This window comes from Sminthopsis crassicaudata, chromosome 3 (genome assembly GCF_048593235.1).
Source record: "Sminthopsis crassicaudata isolate SCR6 chromosome 3, ASM4859323v1, whole genome shotgun sequence".
Classification (NCBI taxonomy): Eukaryota; Metazoa; Chordata; class Mammalia; order Dasyuromorphia; family Dasyuridae; genus Sminthopsis; species Sminthopsis crassicaudata.
Window position 1 is genome coordinate 283687333 of NC_133619.1, and position 25332 is coordinate 283712664.

General features: G+C 31.3%; 1 protein-coding gene across 1 annotated transcript in view; it reads left to right on the forward strand.

Moving 5' to 3' along the window:
• Nucleotides 1-25332, forward strand: part of DMD (dystrophin) — a 2117885-nt gene that overhangs the window by 767886 nt on the left and 1324667 nt on the right. The window contains 4 exon segments of the mRNA XM_074300855.1: nucleotides 4685-4834; nucleotides 15886-16047; nucleotides 22624-22734; nucleotides 25013-25186. Of these exon segments, the coding sequence (XP_074156956.1) occupies nucleotides 4685-4834; nucleotides 15886-16047; nucleotides 22624-22734; nucleotides 25013-25186 (597 nt within the window).

A 25332-nucleotide genomic window follows, 5' to 3' on the forward strand; every position in this document is an offset into this window, starting at 1 on the left:
ATGATTGTTTCTAAAGAAGAGATCTAATTGATAATTTGCAAGGATGGAAGGATCATGTAGAGTTTTTGTTTGTTTTATGTTTGTTGTTTGTTGTTAGGGAGGACATTATGACCATATAGGCAGGAAAGAAGAAACATATAGCTAAGATAAGGCTAAATGTGTGAAAAAGAGGGAGAAAGTTATAGAGAAGTGAACAGGGAGAGCAGGAAGAAGAGAAAGAAGATAAAGAAAAAGAAAAGATAGAGATGGGGACACAGACAGAGAATGGTGTTGGTGCAAATCTTATGGAGAAAACTGAAAGGGATGAAATCAAAGCTATATATATGTGTGTGTGTGTGTGTGTGTGTGTGTGTGTGTGTGTGTGTGTGTGTGTGTTTCATATGGCTACTTCTTATTGTGAGACTATAGTGAGAGAGTAAGGGAAGATTTCTGAATATTGAAAAATGAGGAGGAATAGAGGAGGATATGCTGTACTAATGTGCCTTTTCTTAAAGTTGATTATGGAAGAAGATCAACCGCTGGTTAGGAAAGTAAATGGGGTGGGATGGTAGTTTTGAGGAATGAAGAAAGTTTTGAATAGCTTTTGTGGGAGTGGGATAGTTTTTCTTTCTCTATTTTCTTCATTCTACCTACCAGATTCTTGTCACTTCTACTGTCATCGTGACTTTGTCTCTCCTTCTCTTTACTCACACCACCAATCTAATTCAGAATGCCACTCTTATTCCCTGTTCATTCTTTCAATATTATGCAAAATGGTATGTCTGTCTCCTCTCTCCTTTCTCTAATCCCTTCTTTATACAGCTTCCAAAATAATTTTCCTATGATTCTTTGGTAGATTCTATGAGAAAATGATAATTCTTATACGCCCTTCACAAACTGGCTCCCAAGTACCTTTTCAACTTTATTGGACATTGCTTCTTTGCATGAAATATTTGTTTTGATTAAATCAGACTATGAACTGATTCCTAAACTTGAAACTGACTTGTAGGCATTCACACAAAGCTAGCTGTCCTTCATGCCTGGAATGAGCTGCCTTCTCAACTTTGTTTTTCAGATTCTTTGTCATCTGTCAAGATTCAGAAGATTGAGTCACAGGCATGGAGCCTTATCTTATTCACACTAATGGGCAATGTTTTCTCCTTCCCCCAATAATCTAGAGTATTTGTTGCCTTCTTGTGCTGTAACTCTCAATAGTATAATAATAAGCATTGTACTTAAAATATCTCACCCCATAGTTCTCACCTCTTTCAGGGCATAAGATATTTAATCCTCCCCTCATTATCTTCTTTTCATTTCTCTTCTCTTCTCTTCTCTTCTCTTCTCTTCTCTTCTCTTCTCTTCTCTTCTCTTCTCTTCTCTTCTCTTCTCTTCTCTTCTCTTCTCTTCTCTTCTCTTCTTCTTCTTCTTCTTCTTCTTCTTCTTCTTCTTCTTCTTCTTCTTCTTCTTCTTCTTCTTCTTCTTCTTCTTCTTCTTCTTCTTCTTCTTCTTCTTTTTCTTCTTCCTCTCTCTCTCTCTCTCTCTCTCTCTCTCTCTCTCTCTCTTTCTCTCTCTCTTCCTCATTCCTTCTCTGTGCTTTCTCACTCTCTTCTCTCTGCTTTCTTCTCTCTGTTTCATTTTTAGTCACTTTTTCTTTTTATATTTCTTTTTTCTCTTTTGTTCTCTTTCTACTCCTTCCTCCCTCCCCATTCATCTACACACACACACACACACACACACACACACACACACACACACACAACACATACACACACACACCAGACACAAAGTGTGTCCTGTCTCTACCTACTTTTTTCAGAGCTTTGCAGCAGAGGTACCCCAAAAATATCTGAATGTGCTTCTAACCAGATAAAAATCAAGTTGGAAAAGACAACAAAATTTCAAAAATACAATAAAACATATTTAATGTAAATATGTGAGTTTTTTAGATCAATATATTCTAACAAGGATACTTGCATATAATTTGGTGAACCCTGTTTCTCTTTCATTTTGACACACCACAGCTTCATACCATTTGTCCTCAAAACTTCCTAGTCTTGTCAGAATTTTTTCTCCTGGATTCAAATGTTTGCCCTTGGCCTCAGTGTTTAATCACAAAATTTACCCATAAAGTAAAGCATTATTGAATTCCCTTATAAAATTTCTCCCACATATTTGCATTTTAAAGGAAATTTTATGGGCAGTAGTTCAATGTATGATTTAATTCCTACTTTAAACTATTTTATTCAGAATAACTGGGTTTTAAATTTAGCTCCATTGTTTACTAGTCAAGTGATACAGAAAAAGAAACATAGTCTCTCTGCACTTCATTTTTCTCATCTGTAAAATATGGCTGAACTAGACCATCTCTAAGCATCCTGGTAGCTCTAACTTTCTGTGAGAATATAATCTTGATAGAATGGAGCTAGAAATCAAATAGAATAAGGAAAAAATTTAATAAAGATAAATATAAAGGTTTACACCTTCAAGGTGAGGAAGAGGTATCTTGAAGTATAAAATAAGAAGTCAAATGTAATTTTATACTCAATATTTTGATGGATTGATGAGCAGCAAAAATGTTAACTCATTCAAGACTTCTCTTTTTATGTACTTGTTATCCATGTTTTCTTATAAATTTTTCACAGAGGGAGATAATGGTCTATCCTACATAAAGCTTACTTGCACCAAAACATATATGGCTCCCTTAATCTTTGGGTCACTTATAACTCTAATGTATACTTACTCTTACTAATAAGAATAGTTATTTTAAAGAAAATAATAGTTTTACTGTGCTCTAGACTTATTAGGCTATGCCTAGAATTCTGTATTAAAACCTATAATATTAGAGAGAAATTAACTAATTGAAAAATGTCCAAATTAGGCCAACAAAAGTGATGAAAAATCTTGAAATTGATCATTAAATAAGAAATTTATGTGAATAATTTTAACTAAGTGAAAATATTGAGCAAGGCACTGAGAAAAAGCAATGATAAATTCAACAAAGTCTCTGCTATCTGTAAGCTTGTAATGTAGGAGATTAGAAATACACATTGAGTAATTGCACTGAAAGATGCAGTATTGTAAGTGAATAAAAGAGGTGAAAATTGAATTCTATGAGAGGATAAAGAAAAGAGAAATTACCTTAGCTCTAGAATCAAGGACAAATTCATGGAGATCATCTAAGTTGGTGAGATTGAGCAATAGACAAACTGGTTGAGAAATCTATCTGCATCCAGAAAAATAATTGATAAATAGAAGTGTGTATAGAATGATTTTATAGCTATATACATATTTGTGTCTAATGGTAGCCAAATATAGGATGGGGTAGGAAGGGGAAAAAAGGTTGCATAATAACTTTATTGCATATTTCAAAGGAATATCAAGTTGTATATAATAGATTTACAGTGTCATGTACAGTCATGTTTTTTTTTCTGTTCTATGAAAATAATTGTTTTATTTCTTAAGTTCAGAATAAAGCAAATTAAACTAAAAAATGAAAGAAAAAATAAATGAATTATATAGTTTGGAGTTAGAATCAATAGAATTTGGTGATATATATTTGATTTGAGAGAGAAGTTAAAAAGGGAGTACTTCAAAGATAGGTGATATAGAGATCTGTTCTTCCTTAACAATACTAGGCATGACAGAAAGAGCAGTTTTGTAATTTGTTGAATGTTAGCAGTCTGTACAGCTGGCATTATATGACAGATAGTTATAAATTAAGATTGAGCATTCAGTCAATATTGAACATTCAGAGAGAGAGAGAATATATGTGTGTATATGAAAGACAGACAGAAGGACAGACAGATATATGGCTTTTTAGAAACTAATTGCTTTAAGTTGTTGGGAAGATAATTCCAATTACAAAAGTTTAGAAGTGATGAATAAATGGAAGCAGATAATGAAACCCACTATGCCATGTTTGTTTGGTTTTTTGTTTGTTTGTTTGTTTTTGTTGTTGTTGGTTGTTGGTATTGTTTTTGTTTTTGTTTTGTTTTGTTTTTTACCATGAAGAAAGAGGAAGAAACCAGTATAGAAGAGAAGAAGTAGAGAGGGCAAACAATGGAGCAAGGTATCATAGGAGATATGAAAAAATGCTCCAAATGGCAGCATGAAATAAATAACAAGAATGTGGGACTATTATACAAAGCAGCGATTTGGAATTTGTGGGGAAAAACTATTTGAAATTGAACTATATTGTGCTATTTCATTCTACTTCTAATTAGTATAGAGAAAACTATTATGTATGTATGTGTTCTCAATATAAAAACCTATCAGGAATTTTTAGAATCAATATATTTTGTCAGCAAGGTTTAATCTAAATTCTTTCCTCTGAAGTCTTGAATAGCAATGTCTTAGAATTTTCTCGCCCTATGATTTCATGATTCTGATGGAGATTGAGCATGAGCACACTGAATAATTTTCTATCTGGTATATTTAAACTTGGGATTTGGATTTTTACAGTCTAGCTAACTTTTTTGGAAGCATAAAAGGTAAATCACATTTTGGTAGAAATTTATATCTAATTACATAAAAATAATAAATCAACAGAGATATTATATGTTTTATTAGTTGAATAAAATGTTTAAGTGATTGTATCTTAACTATGTGAATCTAGACTGTGTATTGAATGAAATATTTAGTATTGTGATGACTCCTAATATATTTTAAAAAGAAAATATTTATTAAGTATTTTAATTTTTTTTAGTCACTTGAAAATTTAATGCAGCATCCAGAAGAAAACCGAAATCAGATTCGAGAACTAGCACAGACACTAACAGATGGTGGAATCCTAGATGAACTTATCAATGAGAAACTAGAGAAATTTAATTCTTGGTGGGAAGACCTTCATCAAGAGGTATGATGAATACTATATTACAGATCTATTTGAATTAATTACATTAGTATCTTCAAAAACTGCCATCACTTGTTGCATGAATATGTATTATAAAACCATGTAAATGTCATCTATACATATGTATAACTATATAAATGTCATATATATTCATATACAAATATTAATATGCAAAAGTGTTGACATTCCATTCACCAAACAATTATGAAGCATCTGTTATGTACAAAATGCCACGTGCAACATCCACCACCCCATTAAAAAAAGAGCTTGTTCTCAGAAGCTTACATGAATAAACAAATACAAAAAAAAAAAGTTTATTCAAAGAAATATAATGTAATTTTAAGAGCGAGAGAATGTTAAGTGAGAATGGGAGAGGAACAGGAAAGATCTCTTTTCAGAAGCAGCTCCTAAATTATACTTTAAAGAAAAATGAGGATTCTAACTGATGGAGGTAAGGAAATAGTTTTCTCTTAAAGATAGTGAAGACAGGACATTTGTGCAAAGACACATAAGCTGAAGATAGAATGCCCCATGCATGTATTTTTGTATGTTATATATGTTACTTCTTTTACTCTCCCTAAATAGTGTAATTATGTTTATCATTTCTAAGGCAATAATAATGAAATATCTCTTGGATTTTAAGAACAATAATATATATATATATATATATATATGTGTGTGTGTGTGTGTGTTATATTCTTTTGTTTTTATATCTTCTATATTTGCTGATATGTCCTTATTCTCTCAGTCTGCACTCAGATAGGAATCCCTATAACAAAGAATAATAATAAAAAAAAAAGAAAATCATTTATTGAGTACTTATTGAACAAACATTTTGAGAAAAAGAATCTGTGGTCTCAAAGATCTAATGTCTTACACAATACATATAGATATATGATGACCCTGAAAGGAAATTATGGTGCAGTTTTATATATATATATATATATATATATATATATATATATATATATATAGTGCACTGATAAATGATTTACTGGGGTATGGATGACAAAGATGGGGGAATACTGATAGGATACAGTGTCCTAGTGTCAGGGCAGAAAATGGGAAGAGGAAAATAAGAGAAGGGGATGAGGATTTATATAACGTCTGTTGTATTCAAGGAATTGTGATAAGTGCTTTTTAAAATTAATTACTTAATTTTAAAATGCACATTGTTTTATGAAAAACATAGGAGAAAGAAAAGAAATGAATATAATATATGTTGATTTATACTCAAGCTCCATAGTTCTTTTTTCTGGAGGCAGATGGCATTTTCTATCCAAAGTCTATTGGAATTGCCTTGGATTACTGAACCACTGAGAAGAATCAAGTCTTTCATAGTTGATCACTGTACTTTCTTACTATTATGGTGTACAACATATTCTTGGTTCTACTTGTTTCACTCAGCATCAGTTCATGTAATTTTTTTCTAGGCCTTTCTAAAATCAGCTTGCTCATCATTTTTTGTAGTACAATAATATTCCATTAGCTTCAAATACAACAACTTGTTCAGCTGTTCCCCAGTTGATGGGCAGCTACTCATTTTCCAATTCTTTGCAACCACAAAAAGAGCTGCTACAAAAATGTTTGCACATGTGAGTCCTTTATCATCCTTTATGATTTCCTTGGGATACAGACCCAGTAGTCAAATTGTTCTCCAGTATGGTTAGATTATTTCAGAATTCTACCAACAATTCATTAGTGTCCCAGCTTTTCCACATCCCCTCCAACATTTATCATTATCATTTCTTTTCGCCTTAGACAATTTGAGAGGTATTAGGTGCTACCTCAGAATTGTTTTAATTTGCTTTTCTCTAATCAATAGTGATTTAGAGAATTTTTTTCATGTGATTATAGAAGGCTTTAATTTCATCATCTCAAAACTGATTGTTCATAACCTTTGACTACAATGACTTGTAGTTTGATAAATTTGACACAGTTTTTAATATTTAAAAAAATGAGGCCTTTATCAGCAACACTGGCTGTAAAAATGTTTTTCTCGGCTTTGTATTTCCCTTTTAATCTTGTTTCTGTAGGTTTTGTTTGTGCAAAACATTTTTAATTTAATGTAATCAAAGTTGTCCGTTTTGTCTTTCATAATATTTTCTAGATCTTCTCCAAAGATATGATAGCTATACTGCTATGTATAGGTATAATATAATAATTATTGCTGCTTTATAATATAAGCCATCATTCTCTGTATTTTTTATTAATTTCCTTGTATTCTAGACCTTTTGTTCTTCCAGCTGAATTTTGTTATTGTTTTTATTAGTTCTCTAAAATAATTTTTGGCAGTTTGATTAATATGGCATTGAACAATTAGACCTATTTAGGCAGAAGTGTCATTTTTATTATATTAGCTCAGCCTACCCATGAGCAATTTATATTTTTCTACCTTTTTTTAACAAATGTTATCTCATTTCATCCTTACAACTGTCTTTAAAGATAAGTGTATTATTCCTATTTTTACAATTGAGGAAACATAGGCAAAAAGAAATTTTAAGTGACTTGGACAGAGCCACAAACCTAAAAAGTGTTCAAGAGCAAATTTGAACTCGTCTTCTTGAATCAGGTCTAATATTCTATCCATTTGGCCAACAGCTGACAATGGATGGGGGAAGATAAATTTCCCAAATTGTATATGACCTATAGTTTAGTTTTTCCCAACTATGTATTCTAATGGTTTATTTTGACAGGTGGAACAATAATATCATACAAAATCTTCTGTAAACAAAAATAACTTCTTGTTCTTTTTATTCTTGTTCTTGTCATTCTTGTTGTTCTTCTTCCACCTCTTCTTCCCTTTCTTTCCCTTCTCCTTCCTCTTTCCCTTCTTATCCTTTCCCTTTTCCTTTCCTTCTTCTGATAGTGTAAGAATAGTTAGTGATTGTAATGTTGCTAGAACATTGAGGAACAAATAATATATAATAGACCAACATTTTAAAGAATTTCATTGACCAAATATTTGTTGACTTTGTGCCAATGTGAAGCAATTATAGCATAGAACATGAAAGGATAGAAGAGTTTTAGAATAAATTTCACCCTTACATTCTTTCTTATATGAACTGTTTAGCCTTTCAAAAATCAGATAAATTTTTTGGTTTTCTCATTTACCAAAAGTAAAATAATGTCACTACAGAAATGGAACCCTAAATATTCTTTGGTTGATAGCTTATAAAAGTCTTCTTCACTGAATAACTTTCTTTAAAAAAAAAAAAAAAGGTTTTCACCATTTCAGTTTTTGGATTTCAAAAGTTCAAGTCATTTGAATTCAATTGATTAATATGGGGAAATCTATAATATGAAGTTTTAACAAATTCTGTATTTAATCAAGATAGGAGCTCAAGTTACAGAAAGAAAGGCTTGGCTACAGATTATAAGGGAAGCAGAAAACTGGGAGAAAATTACATCCAAGGATTCTGATGAAGGTTTTATAATAATATGAGCTGTCCTCCAATTGATAAATGATCAAATGATATGAACAGACAATGTTCAGATGAAGAAATTAAAATCATTTCTAGTCCTGAAAAAAAGTTCTAAATCACTATTGATCAGAGAAATGCAAATTAAATAATTCTGAGGTGTTACTACATATCTTTCAGTATGGATAAGGTGACAGGAAAAGATAATGATGATTATTGGAGAAGATATGAGAAAATTGGGACACTAATGGATTGTTGGTGGAGTTGTGAACTGATTCAACCATTCTGGACAGCAAAATGGAACTATGCCTAAGGGGCTTTCAAGAAACCATAAATGTCTCTAATGGGCCTGCATCCTAAAGAGATCATAAAAAAGGGAAAAGGACCCACATGTGCAAAAATGTTTGTGGCAGCCCTTTTTGTAGTGGTAAGGAACTGGGAACTTAGTGAATGTTCATAAGTTGGAGAATGGCTGAATTATGGTATATGAATGTTATGTAATATTATCTGCAAAGACTTAACATGAATTGTTTCTAAGTGAAGTGAGTAGAACCAAGAGAACATTGTACGGAGCAACAACAAGATTATACAATAATCAATTCTGATGGACATGGTTCTTTTCAACAGAGAGGTGATTCAGGCCAGTTTCAATGGACTTGTGATAGAGAGAGCCATCTGCACCCATAGAGAGTATTGTGGGTACTGTGTGTGGATCATAACATAGTATTTTCTCTTTTTTTGTTGTTTGCTTGCTTTTTTCTTTTTTCTTTTCTTTTTCCCTTTTTGATCTGATTTTTCTTGTGCAGCATGATAACTGTGGAAATATATATATAGAAGAATTGCATATGTTTAACATATATTGTTACCTGCCATGTGGGGAAGGGGGGAAAGGGAAAGGAGGGAGGAAAAAATTTGGAACACAGTGTTTTGCAAGGGTGAATGTTAAAAACGCTCTTTGCATATGTTTTGAAAAATATGTTGTTAAAATAAAGAAGTTTAAAAAGAGAGAGAGAAATGCTTAACTTCCACTAAGAATCAATTGGGATCTGGTTTCCTCTGAAAACAAACAAACAAAAAATAATAATTATTATTAAACATGTTATAGATGGGTCAGAAAAATTGGAAGCAAAATTTACCTGGATTGTATCTTCCTTTTTACCTTTGCAGTGGATAATCTGAGAATGAAAGAAAAATAAAATTTTCCCCAAAAGTAGCAAGGAAATAAGCAAAGGTAAAAATCTTCTTTTAATGCAGATCACTTAAAATTAATGTCATCATCAAATTCCATCTTTTTGGCCTTTATTTTACTGAGGTGAGAACAAAGATTTGATGTCAGATTAAAGTGATAGCAGCCATCCTGTTCCACTTCTTCAGGGCTTGTGCTGTTCCATTTATCTCTTTAAAAGGACTATGTGGTATAAAAAACATCATTCTGCTACTTTGACTGAATTTTGACTCATATTGCTGTTTTGATGTGAAGCAGACAACCCCAGGTTATCATGTCCTAGGACATGACTGTCCTAAGCAAGAGAGTTTTAGAATTGATTTTTAAAAATACTGTTGTAAATGATTATGTTTAGGAAAGAAAATGTTCTGGAATAATTTGAGAAAGACAATAAGACTTTTAGCTTTGGTTATTAGCTAAAGCAAAAAGTAATTCTCTTTATTTTTTTTCAAGATTGGATAGTTAATGTGTCTTGTCATCTGATAGACATTTATTAAATTTATTCTTTCAAGGACACAGATGCACCAAAATTGGAGATACAGAGAAAAAATAGAGATAGACTTTGTCTTCAAGAAACCATTTTTCTTTGATATTTTACTTTGACATTTATCATATATAACTTTAATCTCTTTCCAGGTTACTTACTCATCTTCCCCCTTATCCTCTGCACCCTCCCATATTCCATGATTTAGTGAAACTGTCCAAACTGTTGTAAACTGAGGCAGACTTCTCTTTAGAGAATTTATATTTTTCTTTCCCCTAGAGAGGAAGATATTCAAAGAGCACAAAGATCAGTTAAGATATAAATCCCACTGTTCTCTAAAGGGAGAAAAAAAAAAAAACAGAGAAAGATTCTGCCTATAAAATTAAAGAAGAATTTTTATTAATAAGTAAAGAAAAAAAAACCTTCTACATGATAACTGTCTTACCTATGCTGAAGAGAACACCAAATAATGCATGAGGAAAGCTTATATATCTACAATAAATTCTATAATAGCCTTGTACTAGGGATATAAAATATAATGAATTAAATATTTCCTTTTTGCAAGTAGTTTACATTAATAGGGGTGACAGCAATGAGATAAGCAAGCAGAACAAATACAAAGAAAATAAATGCAAAGTATTTAAATATAAACTAGTTCAACAGGGAAGGCACTAGTAATTGAGGGGCTCTATTAAATCTTTCTGTAAGCTATAGTTCTTAAGTTGTATCTTGAAGGAAGAGAGGAATTCTCAAAGCAGCTGAAAAGATGGTTCATTCTAGATATGAGAAGATAGTCTGTAGAAAGATAAGAAATGGAGTTTAATGTATGAAAAACAGAAAAGAACAGTTGGAATTAATGGCAAGAATGTAGTATAGAGGGACAACTAGATGGTGTAGTGATTAGAGCATGAGCTCTAGAGTCAGGAGGAACAGAGTTCAAATCTGGTAATAGAAATTTAACACTTTCTACTGATGAGGTTGGAATAGGGCAGAGTTGTGGGAACCCCCCTTCTGGTTGTCACAGATCCTTCTTAAATGAATTTCTAAACCTGAAAAATTAGACTGGCAAAAGAAGTTTATTGGCACTGGGAAGTCAGCTTTTGCAAGCTGACTTCCTTAGTGGCAAGGTCCCAACAGAGAAGTAAACATCTAGCAGAGAAGTCCTGGCAGAAAAAGAGATAGTTGTTGGAGAGAGGGAAGCATAATTTGTTTTTTTAAACTATAGGAAAAACATGTTCATTATTCTGAGGCTAGTTGTAATCTGAGTTTGCCCATCAACTCCTGGATTAAAGCAAATTCCTCTATGCTACAGTAACTTTGATTGTTTCAGAAAACATAATCACTTTAATGACTATTAAGATATGGATTATTGTTGCATAATTTCAGTTTGTTAGACGGATAGCAAACAATTTTCCATGATTTTTTCCTGGAAAAATTTATAATTTATTTATAATTCTTTCTTCTGTATTCTTATCATTCATTAATAATTCAAATATAAATATTGTACTCTTAATTAACTTGTCTCATGTTACATGCCATGCTGATTTTGACAGAATTCTAGAGCATAGTACTATAGATTTATATTTTTAATATTTAATCCAAAAATTTCCATTGGTAATATTATAACACTGTAATACTTCCACTGCTACAGAAACATAGTCTCAAAAATCTTAATTTTCAATAAGATTTTGGATACCTCCTGTTTATTAAAAAAAATTTTTGAACATTTAAAAATCTTCATTTCAACATCTTTGTACATTTTAAAAAATGATTATGTTTACCATTTTATCCTGAATTAAAATATTGATGCCAGGTTCTTCCTTAGCATTACTATACTTCAATTTAGCACTCTCAAAATATTCATTTTGTCTGCCAAAATGTTAGTATTTTATCATCTCTCTAAATTTACAAATTCTAATAAATTTTATAAATAATTTTCATAGTAGAAAGCAGATGAAAGGTAAAATTGTAAGAATGTTTTTTAGAATATCAATTGCACAATATTGCTGCATAAAAAAAAAAAATTGGTTCCTATTTTCAAGCTAATCTACTAATTGCAATTTTAATGAGGTAGGTGGTAACAGGTAGGTAACAGGGTAGATTACTGGATTTTGAATCAGAAGAACCTGAGATAAGGTCTGGCCTCAGATTATTACTATGTGATCCTGGGGAAATCACTTGACATTTTTTTAGCCTCAGATTCCTCACCCGTAAAATGGGAATAATGGAAACCCCTTCCTCACATAGGGTGATTGTGATCATAAAATGAGTTAACATTTGTAAAGCAATTGCAAACTTAATCATTATATAATTGCTAGCTATTATTATCTAGTGCTTAGGTGCACTGCCTGACACATTATAGAAAGTTAATAAATGCTAATTTACTAACTAAACACATGGGTCAAATTTCAAAGAAAATCCATAGAATTGGCTGTGCAACAAGGTCTCTATGTAATGGCACAAAATTAACATAAAGCAGATTAATAGAGAATATGCCTCAAAAGTATTCTTTAGTCCTGAATTTTTATAAGTGTTCTATCCTTTCATTTATTGAGGTTGTCAAAGTATTGATTTACATCAAACTCCCATATTGGCTGATATAGTGGTGAATTAAATAACCCATTCACAATAACCAATTTTATAATCTCCAATGTCAATACTATTTCACTGCACTGATAAAGTCCATTTTATCCAGTTGATCTCTACCATCTCTAAACCTCATTAGTCATTAAAACCAATGTTCCAAGGATTGAGAAAATTAGTATCTTAAAAACAGTATTTTAAGGTTAACTCTATGATATAAAGAATGCTATGTAACATCCAATTAAATAAAAGTAAGAATCCTTAATGTTAAACTTAAGAGCAATTTAGAGCTACCCTTGCCCCAGGGAAGAGCTGGTTGATGAAGGGGCCTTAAATATTGTGATTTATGAGTTTCTGTGAAGGTTCTAATATATTTTAAAAAAATAAAAATCACAAGATATTTTATAATAGTGTGATATATTCCTTTAGAAAGGAAGGGAATAAACCTTTCTTATGCTCCTATTATGTGCCAGATACTGTACTAAGCATTTTACAAGAATTATCTTATTTGATCCTTTCCACAGCCTAGGGGGTTGTGTGGTATTATTATTGCATTTTGAATTTGAGGAAACTGACACAAATAGTGGCTAATTGTTTTGTTGTTGTTTTTTTCCCCAAAAAGTCATATAGCTACTATGTTTCTGAGACTGTATTTAAACTAATACTTCTTGACTTCTAGTATATGCATTGTGCCACCTAGCTGCCTCTAATTGCTGGCTCCAAATGTCCCTATTTAAAAAATGAAAAAAAAAAAAGTTTTGGGAAATATTACATTAAACTGGCACCATAATGATCATTTTGATGTAATTTAATCTAATATAATTTCCATATTCTAGAATAGCTAGCTACAGACCAGATGGCAAAGAGAAAACTTAGCTATGCCAAATTTTAAAGTTTGCTTAGGAAGTTCAGAGAAAAGATATATCCTATTGGATGTAGGATATTCAACCTCATTGAAAGGGGGCAATTTCAAAGCCAGCTTTTCTTCATTTAGAATTGTATTCAAGTGTTGTCAATTGCCAGTATAGTGAATTAATATGTTACAGGATAAATTAAAGTCTCAGAATACTTAAGAACCAGGATTCAAAAGGGGGAGGGAGGTAAAACAATAAAAGTAAATAGTGATACTTTTAAAAAATGAAAAAAGAGCAGATACTGTTTTAGGCCATCATCATTTGCTAAGGAACCATCATCAGAATAAAAGTCTCCACAAGAAGGCTAAAGAAGCTTTAAATTAAATTTAATTTGATTTACAAAGCTTAAAATTACATTTTCTGTGACTTTCATGTCTATATTTCATTCTCTCCTTCTCACTTTGATTGAACCTTCTGTTGTAATAAAGAAAAAAAATATTTAATATAAAGACATATTATCTTGGCCATGACCTTCATTAGATTTTCCATTAATCAGAGTATTACTTCCTTTTGGTGATTCATTCCTTTACTTGTTGTCCTTGTGTAAATTGTTACATTGTTTCTTGACTTCCATGAGTTATGTAACTATGTGTGCAATTCAGAGGTTGAAGGATTTAGAAAGTTTAATAACTATTCTTACAAAATTCCAATTTGAAATACAGGTTAGGTCACTCAATATCTCTTTCCTCCAGTTCCTCTCTGATTGAATATTCCCATCTTTTTCTTTTTCATCATTTTTGTCAATTTGAATGGAGAGAGGCAAAATAAAATAAAATTATGAAAGAATTAGAAGGGCAATTTTGGCATGTAAGTTCTGATATCCCTATACAGAGAATTGACATAATTATAGTAACATCAAAATCCATTACCCAATAAATAAATGGTCAAAGGATATAAACAACTTAAAAGTATTTTCAGGTTGTAAATAACTACATGAAAAAATGATCAAAATTATTAATACAAAGTGAAAAGCAAATTTAAGCAACTCTAAGATTTTACTTCTCTCCATTCTTTCTCTTCTACCATATTAAAGGAGGAGGTTGAAGACAAAAGAGAGATTTTTATAGGATAAAATGGAAAGAAATAGAAAGTTAATAAACTTACCTATGACACAAATGGAATAAACACATAAAGTGGAATGCAGAATAGTTGGGAGCAAGATAAAATGGGATTCAATAACAAGTACGTATTGCTATGGAGGCAGAAGTCAGTTGACAAATCTTCATTGCTTTCTTCTTCTGTTATGGAAAAGGGTGTAACTGAATACTTACTTCCTTACAAAGTCAGATTCAGAGCATCTCTCTGTCTTTGGTTACCATCTCTTCTCTTTCTGCCCCTTCCCCATTCTTCTATCCCCCCCAAATCTTCTCTCCCTTCTTTCTCTCTGCCTTCTTCCCTGTCTCTATCTCACTCTGTCTTCCTGTCTGTCTGTTTCTCTCTCTTATTTCATTAAAAAAATTTAAAAGCTATATTCATGAGTACACATTTATGTTTTAGTAGATAAACTTGGGTCATGACTCAAAACATGCTAGTTTTTTTTTAAGAAATTGGGTACTGGTTTTGCTGCAGAAAATAATTATTGTTGTATCCCTGAGTGATACAAATATATTAGACATTTCAGAATAGCTCCTATATATATCCTTTTTTTAATTATTATTTTTACTATCTTTTTTCAAGGTAAAAGCATCCTGTACTTCCATGTATCCTGTTCAATAAGCTATTTGTATTTTTTTAAAGTTCTGTCACACCTAAAATAATGCTCAGAATTTTTTTAATGCTCAAGACTAATTATACCTTTATTAGGATCACATTGTTTATGGTACTTGAACAGCACCCCTGATGAAATCGCTAAAAGAACAGGCACAATCCCAAATCTCATTTGGAAGCAGGAATAAACACTTTCCACTCAATGATGGTTAGAATTTTGTGAAAGAAAAAGACTCAGATGCTCATCCAGATAGCTATCTAAAATTCCCTGTTGAAAAGGATCTGATGTATGTGTGCCTTTGCTTGTCAGTGTTTGAAATGGATTATCTGCCTTGGATGAGATTGTGATGACGGTGACCCTATTCTAAGTAAACCAAATCTCTTGAACTACTTATAGTAAGATCACAAAAGAACCTCAGGCCTCAGAATAACAGACTGCATTTAGCAGGATGTTTCTGCTGTCTTCTAGCCACTACAGAATTTCATAATGTGGATTTTTTGTTTTGGAAGATTGTGGGAAATCCTAATAATTGATATTTCTGCTGTGAAATTTCCTCCTAATTATTTACTTATTTTTTGAAGCAAAGCTGAATGAGTGGAAGGCGGCTGAGAAATTTATCTTACAAAAAGGTGGCTGTGGCAGTCAGGAACATTCATTGATTTGCAAGACCTGAATTTTACATTTTCGATAGTAAATTTTTCTTTTTCTTTTCTTTTAGGCTGTGAGGAGACAGAAATTTCTGGAACAGAGTATCCAGTCTGCCCAGGAAATTGACAAAACCCTTCGGCTGATTCAAGAGTCTCTGGCATTCATTGACAGACAGTTAACAGTCTTTATTACAGACAGAATAGATGCAGCCCAAGTTCCTCAGGAAGCTCAGGTATGCTGTGTCAAGGGGCGGGGAGTGAGGAGGAGGTTTTTTTGTTTTTGTTTTTTTTAAAGTTGCTTTCATTTGTAGAGTAAGAGTTTATTTTAGACTTCCTAAAGTGGATGAAGATGCATCTTAATGTGCTAGACTTAGGTTTGAATTTATCTTTTGCTTTTTTTTTTTTCAAGTTTTAGTTAATTTACTGTGGTTTTAAAAGAAAATTTTGTTTTAAAAATAGAATTCTGAAACAAATTTAAGGATGAAAACACCAATACAGTGAAACCTGAGTTAAGATATATTATCTTATTTCAGGCAATAATTCTGAAGCCAGAAGGAAGACTGAGTAAAGTGAGCAAAGTGAGAATCCAGTTTGTTGTTTTAATCCAGATTATTGTTTAATCACTTCAATTGTATCTAATTCTTTGTTATAATGATCCCCTTTAGGAGTTATTTGGCAATGATACCAGAGTGGCTTACTTTTTCCAGTTCATTTTATAGATGAGTTAATTCAGGCAAACAGGGTTAAGTGACTTGCCAGGAACACACAGCTAGTAAAACTGAGACCATATTTAAACACAAGATGCTTTTTCCAGATTCCAGGCCAGGTAATATGTTCACTGTCCCACCCAGGCACCTAAGATAACTTTGTTAAAAATGTAATCATAAAATATTGCCTTTATAAAATTGCTTTGTCATCAGAATAGTGCAAGAGTCAGATGCTGTGTTCTTATTGTGTATGTTGTCAGTTCCTTGAGTGTAGTCTTACTTTTTTCTTTGTAACCTAAGATACAAACCTTAGATACATTTTTTTGTATCTTCAGAGCCTAATAATGCAGTGCCTGGTACATGTTATTGTTCAGTCAATTTTTAGTTGTATCAGAATTTTAGTTTTATGTGATTCTTTGTGACCCCATTTGTGGGTTTCTTGGCAAAGATACTAGTAGTTTGAAGTTTCCTTCTCCAGCTCATTTTATAGATGAGGAACTGAGGCAAACAGGGTTAAGTGATTTACTTGTCCATGATCATAGAGCTAAGTGTCTAGACTGGATCTGAATTCATAAAGATGAGATTCATGATGCCTGTGAGACTCCTTGTTAGGAGACAGTCTTGGAAATAAAATTAATCTTTTATTTTGCTAAAATAAAACATTTATACACCTGGTACTAGGAGATCAGGTGAACTAATGAGAATATGTTTGTAGAACCTGATATTTTTATAGAGTAAATATTCTTAATCATCTAACATATATGTGATATCATCATTATGACATAATGATCATCTTCATGATGACAAATAAAGATTTTGTGTGTACATATATACATACACATATACATACATATATACACATACAAACATGCATACATGTCCCACACAAAATTTTACTATTCTGGAAGAATATATATATATATATATATATATACACACACACATATATATGCCTATACGTACATATGCCTATATAGATATATTTATTTCTAGATACATATATAGAAACATATGTCTATCTATGGAGATAGATATTGATATTTATACAATTGAGGAAAACTAAATGACATGTTGATGAATACAGAACAGAAAGAAAAAAAAAATTTTATAGGCTCTTTTGAGAAGATCACTAGGTTTGGGATCAAAGAGAAGGCCTAACTGAAATTCCCACTATACCTATTGTTATGTATAAGTGGACAAGGAACCCATTTGACCTCTTAGGTTCTTTTTCTTTTTTTTTTTTTTAAATGTGTGTGTAGAAACAGATATGAGAATCTAGCTGTCTTAAGCAAATTGCAAAAGTAGATAAACTAATGCTATTCTCCTCACTTTGTTTTGGCAAATGCTATTTTTTATAAAAAATATTTTATGTTAACTCAACAGATTTATTGTTGCTTTTTGAAATGAATTAATAAATATTTTAAAATTTATCAGTTTTCCTTTCTAATATGGTAAATGTTGATAGATATATCCCCCCAAAAAAAAGCTCTTTGGGGGATGCAACTGTTTTTAAAAGTCTTAAGGAAACCTAAGACCTAAACTTCGACAATTATATTGTCTAGGAAATTGTAAATCACCTGTATCCAGGAAGCTGGGCCAAGTATTTCCATCATCTCCAAAGGCCATGTGATTAAGAAGTTATGCCCCTGCCTCTAGAAGCAGCTTCTGGGAGAGCATTTGTAATTTTAGGCTTTTTTGCCTTTGCATCTCTAAGGAGGTCATTAGACGTTCCCCAAGGAAGTTATGAAACTGTACAGACTTTTTCCAAGCTAAGATCTTTCCTTACCTCTGCTGTCCTTCTCCTCCTCTCTTCCTATCTGACAGCCTTAGAATATTCCTTTATATAAATGAGTACAGAGGAGTGATTGTAATGCATAACTTGATTCAATCATGCCAGTCACTGGTGTTGAAACATGACTGGTATTGAATGAAGTCTGAATCTACCCAGGACATGGTCCTTGGTCCTTTCAGTAAGGTTTCAGTGCATATGCCCACACCCTCCATAAAATAATTTCATGAAAGTTCCAAACAAATATCTCATCCTTCAATCTCACCAATTTGATCCAACCCTGCAACTACATAAATATCACTGAATTATAAACAAAATATGTCAGCTATAAAAAATTGAAATGGCGTTACTTTTCCCCCAATTTTGACAAGTTTAGACTCCCAGGAGTAATTAAATTAAGGGCCAGTAACTTCCTTTTTCTTAGCATTCTATTAATTATATTAGAATATAATTGGCTTCATTTATAATTCTTTGTATCATATTTTATGTACTAGCTACAAAAGGAATCCATGATACAAAAAAAGTTTTAAGTTCCCCTGAAGAATTAAAATGTTATTTTAGATAATGATTTAATGTATCTGAAAATTGTGCCATTCATATACATTTGGGAATCTATAATTTACTTGAACTTTTTGAATACCAAGAAAGCTTGATTTGGTATTTTCTGCAGTTCTTGCTATACCTGAAATTTTAAAATTGCATCTGACATTGAAGTCACCTAATAGTAATATATCATATTGGAAAATACAGACAACCTAAAAAAGCTATTGAAACATTTTTCTTCTTGAAGATTTTATTTTAAGATGACTGCAAGAAAATTGTTTTCTAGGACAGAGTTATCAGCTGTGCAGATTTTCTTCAAGTTTGGGGTTTTCTAAAGCTTAATCTAAAGTTTGGTATTTAAAGTTCCTTTGGGAGAAAATGCAGTTTATGGTAACAAGATAAAGGCTGTGAAATAAGCTCTTCAGTGAATAGAGCATGTGCAATTGGGGGCTACCAAGAGTATATAAAAACAGGATTTTTCAATCATTACAGATGTTAATATCATTTAAAAAAAAAAGAACCATAACTTAATATTAAGGTATAAATATGAATTGAATATATGTCCTTTGTTGGAGAAAATTTAGGGGTTTTATGATAGATTAAGCAAAATAATTAGCTTATCTCATTAAAATGGGGGATCAGAAAAGTGGCACTATATTTGCTTGTCCTCTTCTATTTTAAATCTATATTTGGATTTTCCTGTTAAATAGAATCAGTTCTTCAGGTATCTGCCTCCACCAAGTGGTGATACTACAGTTGTTCTGTTGTAGAATTTAAATAATTTGAAAGGTCCTTTCTTTCTGTCTTTGAGAATTACTTGTATCTTTAAATTCACTTAAGTTAAATTAAACTCCACTAATTAGAGAAATTAATGGCTTGAACTTCCTGCCAAGGGCAATTTTAATTTCAAGATTAGTATGGAATATAATATTTTCTGAGTTGTTTTTATAACTACTTACTCCCCAATAGCTTAATATGTAAACACTGGTTTTCTTTCAATATTAGAAAATATGTAATTCTGATTAATCAAGACATTATAATATATGATGAAATACAATGTCCTATACCTTGGACAAGGGATAATCCCTCCTCCACATAGAGAAATATAGGTACCAGATTCTGAAATTATAATATATAGCTATATAATACTGTGAACCATAGTTATTCTACAGGCATTTTATATTTCTACTAAAATCCCTAGGATTGAATATACTTTATCATATCAATTTCAATATTCTTTCTCCCAAATCATTTATGCTTCTGAAGTTTTTGTTTGTTGTTTGGTTGGGTTTTTTTGTTTGTTTTGTTTTGTTTTTGAGAGGGGAGGGATTATATGTTTGTATATTTATCTTAGAAAAAAAGTGGGCTTTGTATGGAAGGAGTTGGTATAAAGTTCTCATTATAAAACATGTTTGAACATAGGTATTTGGACATAACTTTTCCTTTACTTTATAAATTTGAGTATTATTCTTTATTTTTGTTTTTGTGATTTATTTTCATTATGTACAAATCAGACAACAGGTCACCATGGAGGTAGCTCAATGAATAGAGCATTAAAATTGAGTCAGGAAGACTGAAAATCAAATCCATCCTCAGACAATTACTAACTTTATGAAGTTAGCCAAGTCACTTGATCTTTCTGTGCCTAAGTGTTCTCATCTGTAAGGTGAGGACTTTCCAGGATTGTGATAAGCATAAAATGAAATAATATGTGTAAAGTGCTTTATAAATTTAGAGTATTATATAAATTATAGAAATCATGTTTGAGAAATTGCTCTTTAAAGAAGTTTATTTTAACTAAAAATTAAGAATTCCTTAAAAAGAATACTTTATAAGGACTAACTTTATAATTGATGAACTCACCAAATATTTATTGTCTCATCTTGGAAAGAGTGACAAGAAGAAGGACAATAGTGATTCTCTTTTAAGAGCTACTTTATTAATCTGTAACTGATTATTTTCTCTACTATGTTTTTCAAACAACACTCTTTGAGAAGTTTTCAGAACTAACCTATTTGGCTTGAGGTCATAAATATGTAGCTAATCCTCCAACTTTCCATCATGTTGAGGCAGAAATAATAAAAAAGCATCAAGACTGGCAACAAGAGCATTAGTCACATCAATTCAATAAGCATTTATCAGCACCTACTATGTGTCAGATAGTGCTAAATGCTAGGTATACAAAAAAGAAAAAAAATTGTCCTACCATCTAGGAGCTTGCAGTGTAATGAAAGAAACAATATATAAACAATTATGTGCAAATGAGATATATAGAGGATAAATTAGAAATAAATTGAAAGGGAAAGCATTAGCACTAAAGAGGACTAAGAAAGTTTTCTTAAAGAAAGAAGGGTTTTTACAAATTTGAAGCAATCCAAGAGCCAAAAAGTTCTTTAAACAAAATCAAAATTTATTTAGAGGAATAGGAATAGTATAGCAGCTCCAAGAAAGTAATAAAAAATGGACTCAATGCAATACTAGTCTTAATCAGTAATCATCAAAAAATTTTGGTACTTGTCAAAATAAAGCAAAACAAACAAAAAACACTGGAAACACAAGGAAACAAAATAAATAAGTAAGAAACATAAATCCTTTATGATTAAAAGGAATCATAAACATAATAACATAAATTTTTAAAGAGAGGATTCCTTTGTTTGATTAAAAACTCCTGGAAAATCTGTAAGTGGAAATTGTTTGATAAATGTTATTTTTAAAAATTTAACCTGTCAAAATGAGCTTCAAAATAATAGATGCCTTTAATATAAAAGGTATTAGTGAGAAATAAAAAAGTAAGTTTAAAAAAGACTAAATAGAGATACTTTTTAGAAATATGATTTGGGAAGAATTCAAAACTAAAGAAGGGATAAAGGAAAACATCAAAGACAAAATTTTGATTATCCAGACTTAAAATAGTTTTTACTAAAAAGTAATTAAGATAGAACAAGAAGATAAGTTATAGAAATATTTGTATCAAATATCATTGATTAAATTAAAACACCCAAGATAAAAAGGAATTTAAATAAATATATTATTACCAAGATTGATAATCATCAAATAAGCACATCTTTCAGAATGGGATTTATTAATAATAAATAACTTTTTGAAAAACAGAAATATAAATTAAACAAAACCAGAAATTTTTTTAAGGGCTATGGGTTGGTACATTGATACTTTGATGTAGTGTTGTAAATTATTTTAATCTTTTTTTTTTTTTTCCTGAGACAATTGGGGTTAAGGATTAAGTAATTTACCCAGAGTCACACACCTAGGAAGTATTATGTGCCTGAGGCTAGATTTGAATTTAGATCCTCATCACTTCAGGGCTGGCACTCACTGCTCCATTTAACTGCCCCTATTTTAATCAATTTCAATGATAATTTGAGATTATTTTTAAAGCAACAACACAACCCAATATTTCTATGGCTGAATTTATTATATATTTAAAGAAAATATAAAACAAAATTAAAAAAAAACAGCATATATCAAAGTATTCATAGCAGTGCTTTTTGTGTCAGCAAAGAAATAGAAACAAAATGTGTGCCTATTAGTTGGGGAATGGATGAAAAAAAAAAAAAAAAAAAACTCTGAAGAGGTAAGGATGGGGAATTCCCACTCCATACCTCTCCAATTACTGTTGATGTCAACACAAAAGACATCAATTAAAATGTAAATATATACACCCCCAGAGATGTGCAAATCGGTAAATTAAATGAATACGGTTTTATAATGACTGCCAAAAGACTAATTATTAAATGTTTTCTTCCCAACAGAAAATCCAATCTGATTTAACAAGCCATGAGATTAGCTTAGAAGAAATGAAGAAACGTAACCAAGGAAAGGATACTGCCAAGAGGGTTCTTACCCAGATTGAAGTAGCACAGGTATGTCAATGATCCTAGAATTCACATAAAATTTTAGAATATAATGAAATATTTTTATTCTGTCAAAATTCTGGTTTATGTTAGATAAATGATTTTACAAGTATGGACAAAATATTTTAAGAATATAAGCATAGCATCTCAACAAAACTATCTAATCTAGGACTGGTTATATTAATATATTAATATTAACATTGTTTTATTTAATTATGAACATACAATTATATACATAATTAAAGTATATGTAATTAATATAAATTAACTAGTAATAACTAAAATGTATATAACATTTAAAATTAGGTGCTTTACACATGTTGTCTTCTTGGAGCCTCACAACCATCTTGGGACCTGGCAGGTACAGGGGACCTACAGATTGGAAGGCCTTAATTCATATCCAGCATCATTTACTTAAAATGTATGATCTAAATCAAATAATTTAGAATTCTTTCTGCCTTAATTTTCTCATCAATAAAATGGAAATAGCAAGAAAAGGTACAGCCTAGAGTTATTTTGAAAATTAAATGAGATTATAGACAACTAGATGAGATAATGGATGGAGTGCTGGGCCTGAAGTCAAGTTCATCTTTGTGAGTTCAAATATAGCCTTAGACACAACTAGCTGTGTACTCTGGGCAAAGCACTTAACCCTGTTTGTCTCACTTTTTGTATCTTTAAAGTGATCTGGAGAAGAAAGAGGTGAACTACTCCAGTATCTCTGCCAAAAAAAATCCAAGATATAATTGAACTATTACTGAAGAACATGTTTATAAAGTGCTTCAAAATGTTTAAAGAGCTATATAAATGCTATTATTATTTTTATCAAGTGTTTCTATGTTGTAGGTGAAAAAAATGGATTTTCAGTGACTTTCTCATATGGCTAATATCTGAGGCAAGGCTCAAAACTATGTCTCCTGACCCCTAAACCCATTGCTTAATACACTGTATTATGCAGTCTTTCCTGTATTAATAAATAGATTTTTAAATGAAGGTAAATGATGCAATTTTATTACCATGTGCATATAATTTTCTTGAGAAGCAAATAAGAAAGAATCGAGAGTGACTTCATATCAGAGAACACAAACAGTGATGTAATGGAAATAGAGAATCAGATAACTTGGGTTCCTATCCCAATTCTTCTTCTAAATGCCTGTTTTACCTTAGACAAATAATTTCCCTGCTTTGAGATGACTTTTCCTAATCAGTAAAATAAAGGGATATCAGATATTATTTAAAGTTTCTTCTAGTTTCACATCCCAGCATTCTATCATTTTCATTGTTTTTATTGCATATGTATTTTAGCATTGTATTTGGACCCAGAAGACATAGATGTGAGTTTCATTAACCTGGCTGGAGCCAGTTTTAACTAGATTAGATGAAAAGATCCTGATAAGTTTTCAGAGTGAACATATGTACTTCAGAAATCAGCAACTGATACAAGTCAGGCTCAAATGTTAGTAATTCAGAATACATTTAAAGTATATGTGTGTATATTCTTCCTTTTCCCCAAAAAACTCCATTGTTAAATTTTTTCAAATGCATCCATATAGTGAGCAGTGATCCTGCTAATAGCTGCATGATTTTAAACATAGTATTCATCCATGTGACCATTTCCTCATTTGGAAAATGAGGACTGATTCAACATCCAACAAATGTTTATTAATCAAACCACTCTAATTCTTTGCCAAGAAAAACCCTAAATGAGTTTCAAAAAAAGTGAGACACAAATGAAAAATGACTGAACAACTATAACAAAATAATTCATTATGCTAAAGTCTAGATTGGGTAGGAAAAAAAAAAAGACATGAAGTTACACTGTAAACATATGTGGTAATTGTTGTTCACTCATATATGACTTTTAATGATTTCATGGCCCACACTGTCCATGATGTTTTCTTGGCAAAGATACTGGAGTAGTTTGCCATTTCTTCCTGTAGTGGATTAAAGGCAAATACAGGTTAACTGATTTGCCCAACCTCACACTTTAAGTGAGTGTTTGAATTTATATTTGAACATAAATATCTCTGACTCCAGTCAGAGCATTGTATGCACTGAGACATCTAGCTGCCCCTTGTAAACATATAGCATAAATAAATGCAAGGCTGTAACAGTTTTAATAAGAAAGAATATTCAGGAAAAAGGCAAAAAGCAAATATTGGGGAACAGAAAGCTTAATAAATTAGAGGGAGGTCCACAAATTGATAATATTTACAGGCATAAATTTGAACATTTTTAAAACTCCAGAATATTAAATTTTACTTTATAATTTACTTTGCCTTTACAGAAAAAATTGCAGGATGTTTCTGTGAAGTTCCGCTTATTCCAAAAGCCAGCCAATTTTGAGCAGCGTCTAGAGGAAAGTAAGAAAGTGTTAGATGAAGTGAAAATGCAATTCCCTGTATTGGAAATGAAAAGTGTTGAACAGGAAGTAGTGCAGTCACAGCTGGATCATTGCATGGTATGTATATCTGGTAACAAAAGTCAGCAATTTAAAAAAAAATGCAAATATACTTTTGGTTGCATAAAATATTTTGAGGAAATCTGATATTTGGCTACTTCAATACATATTTGGCAACAAAAGGTTTAGATGGTTTGTAAAAGATT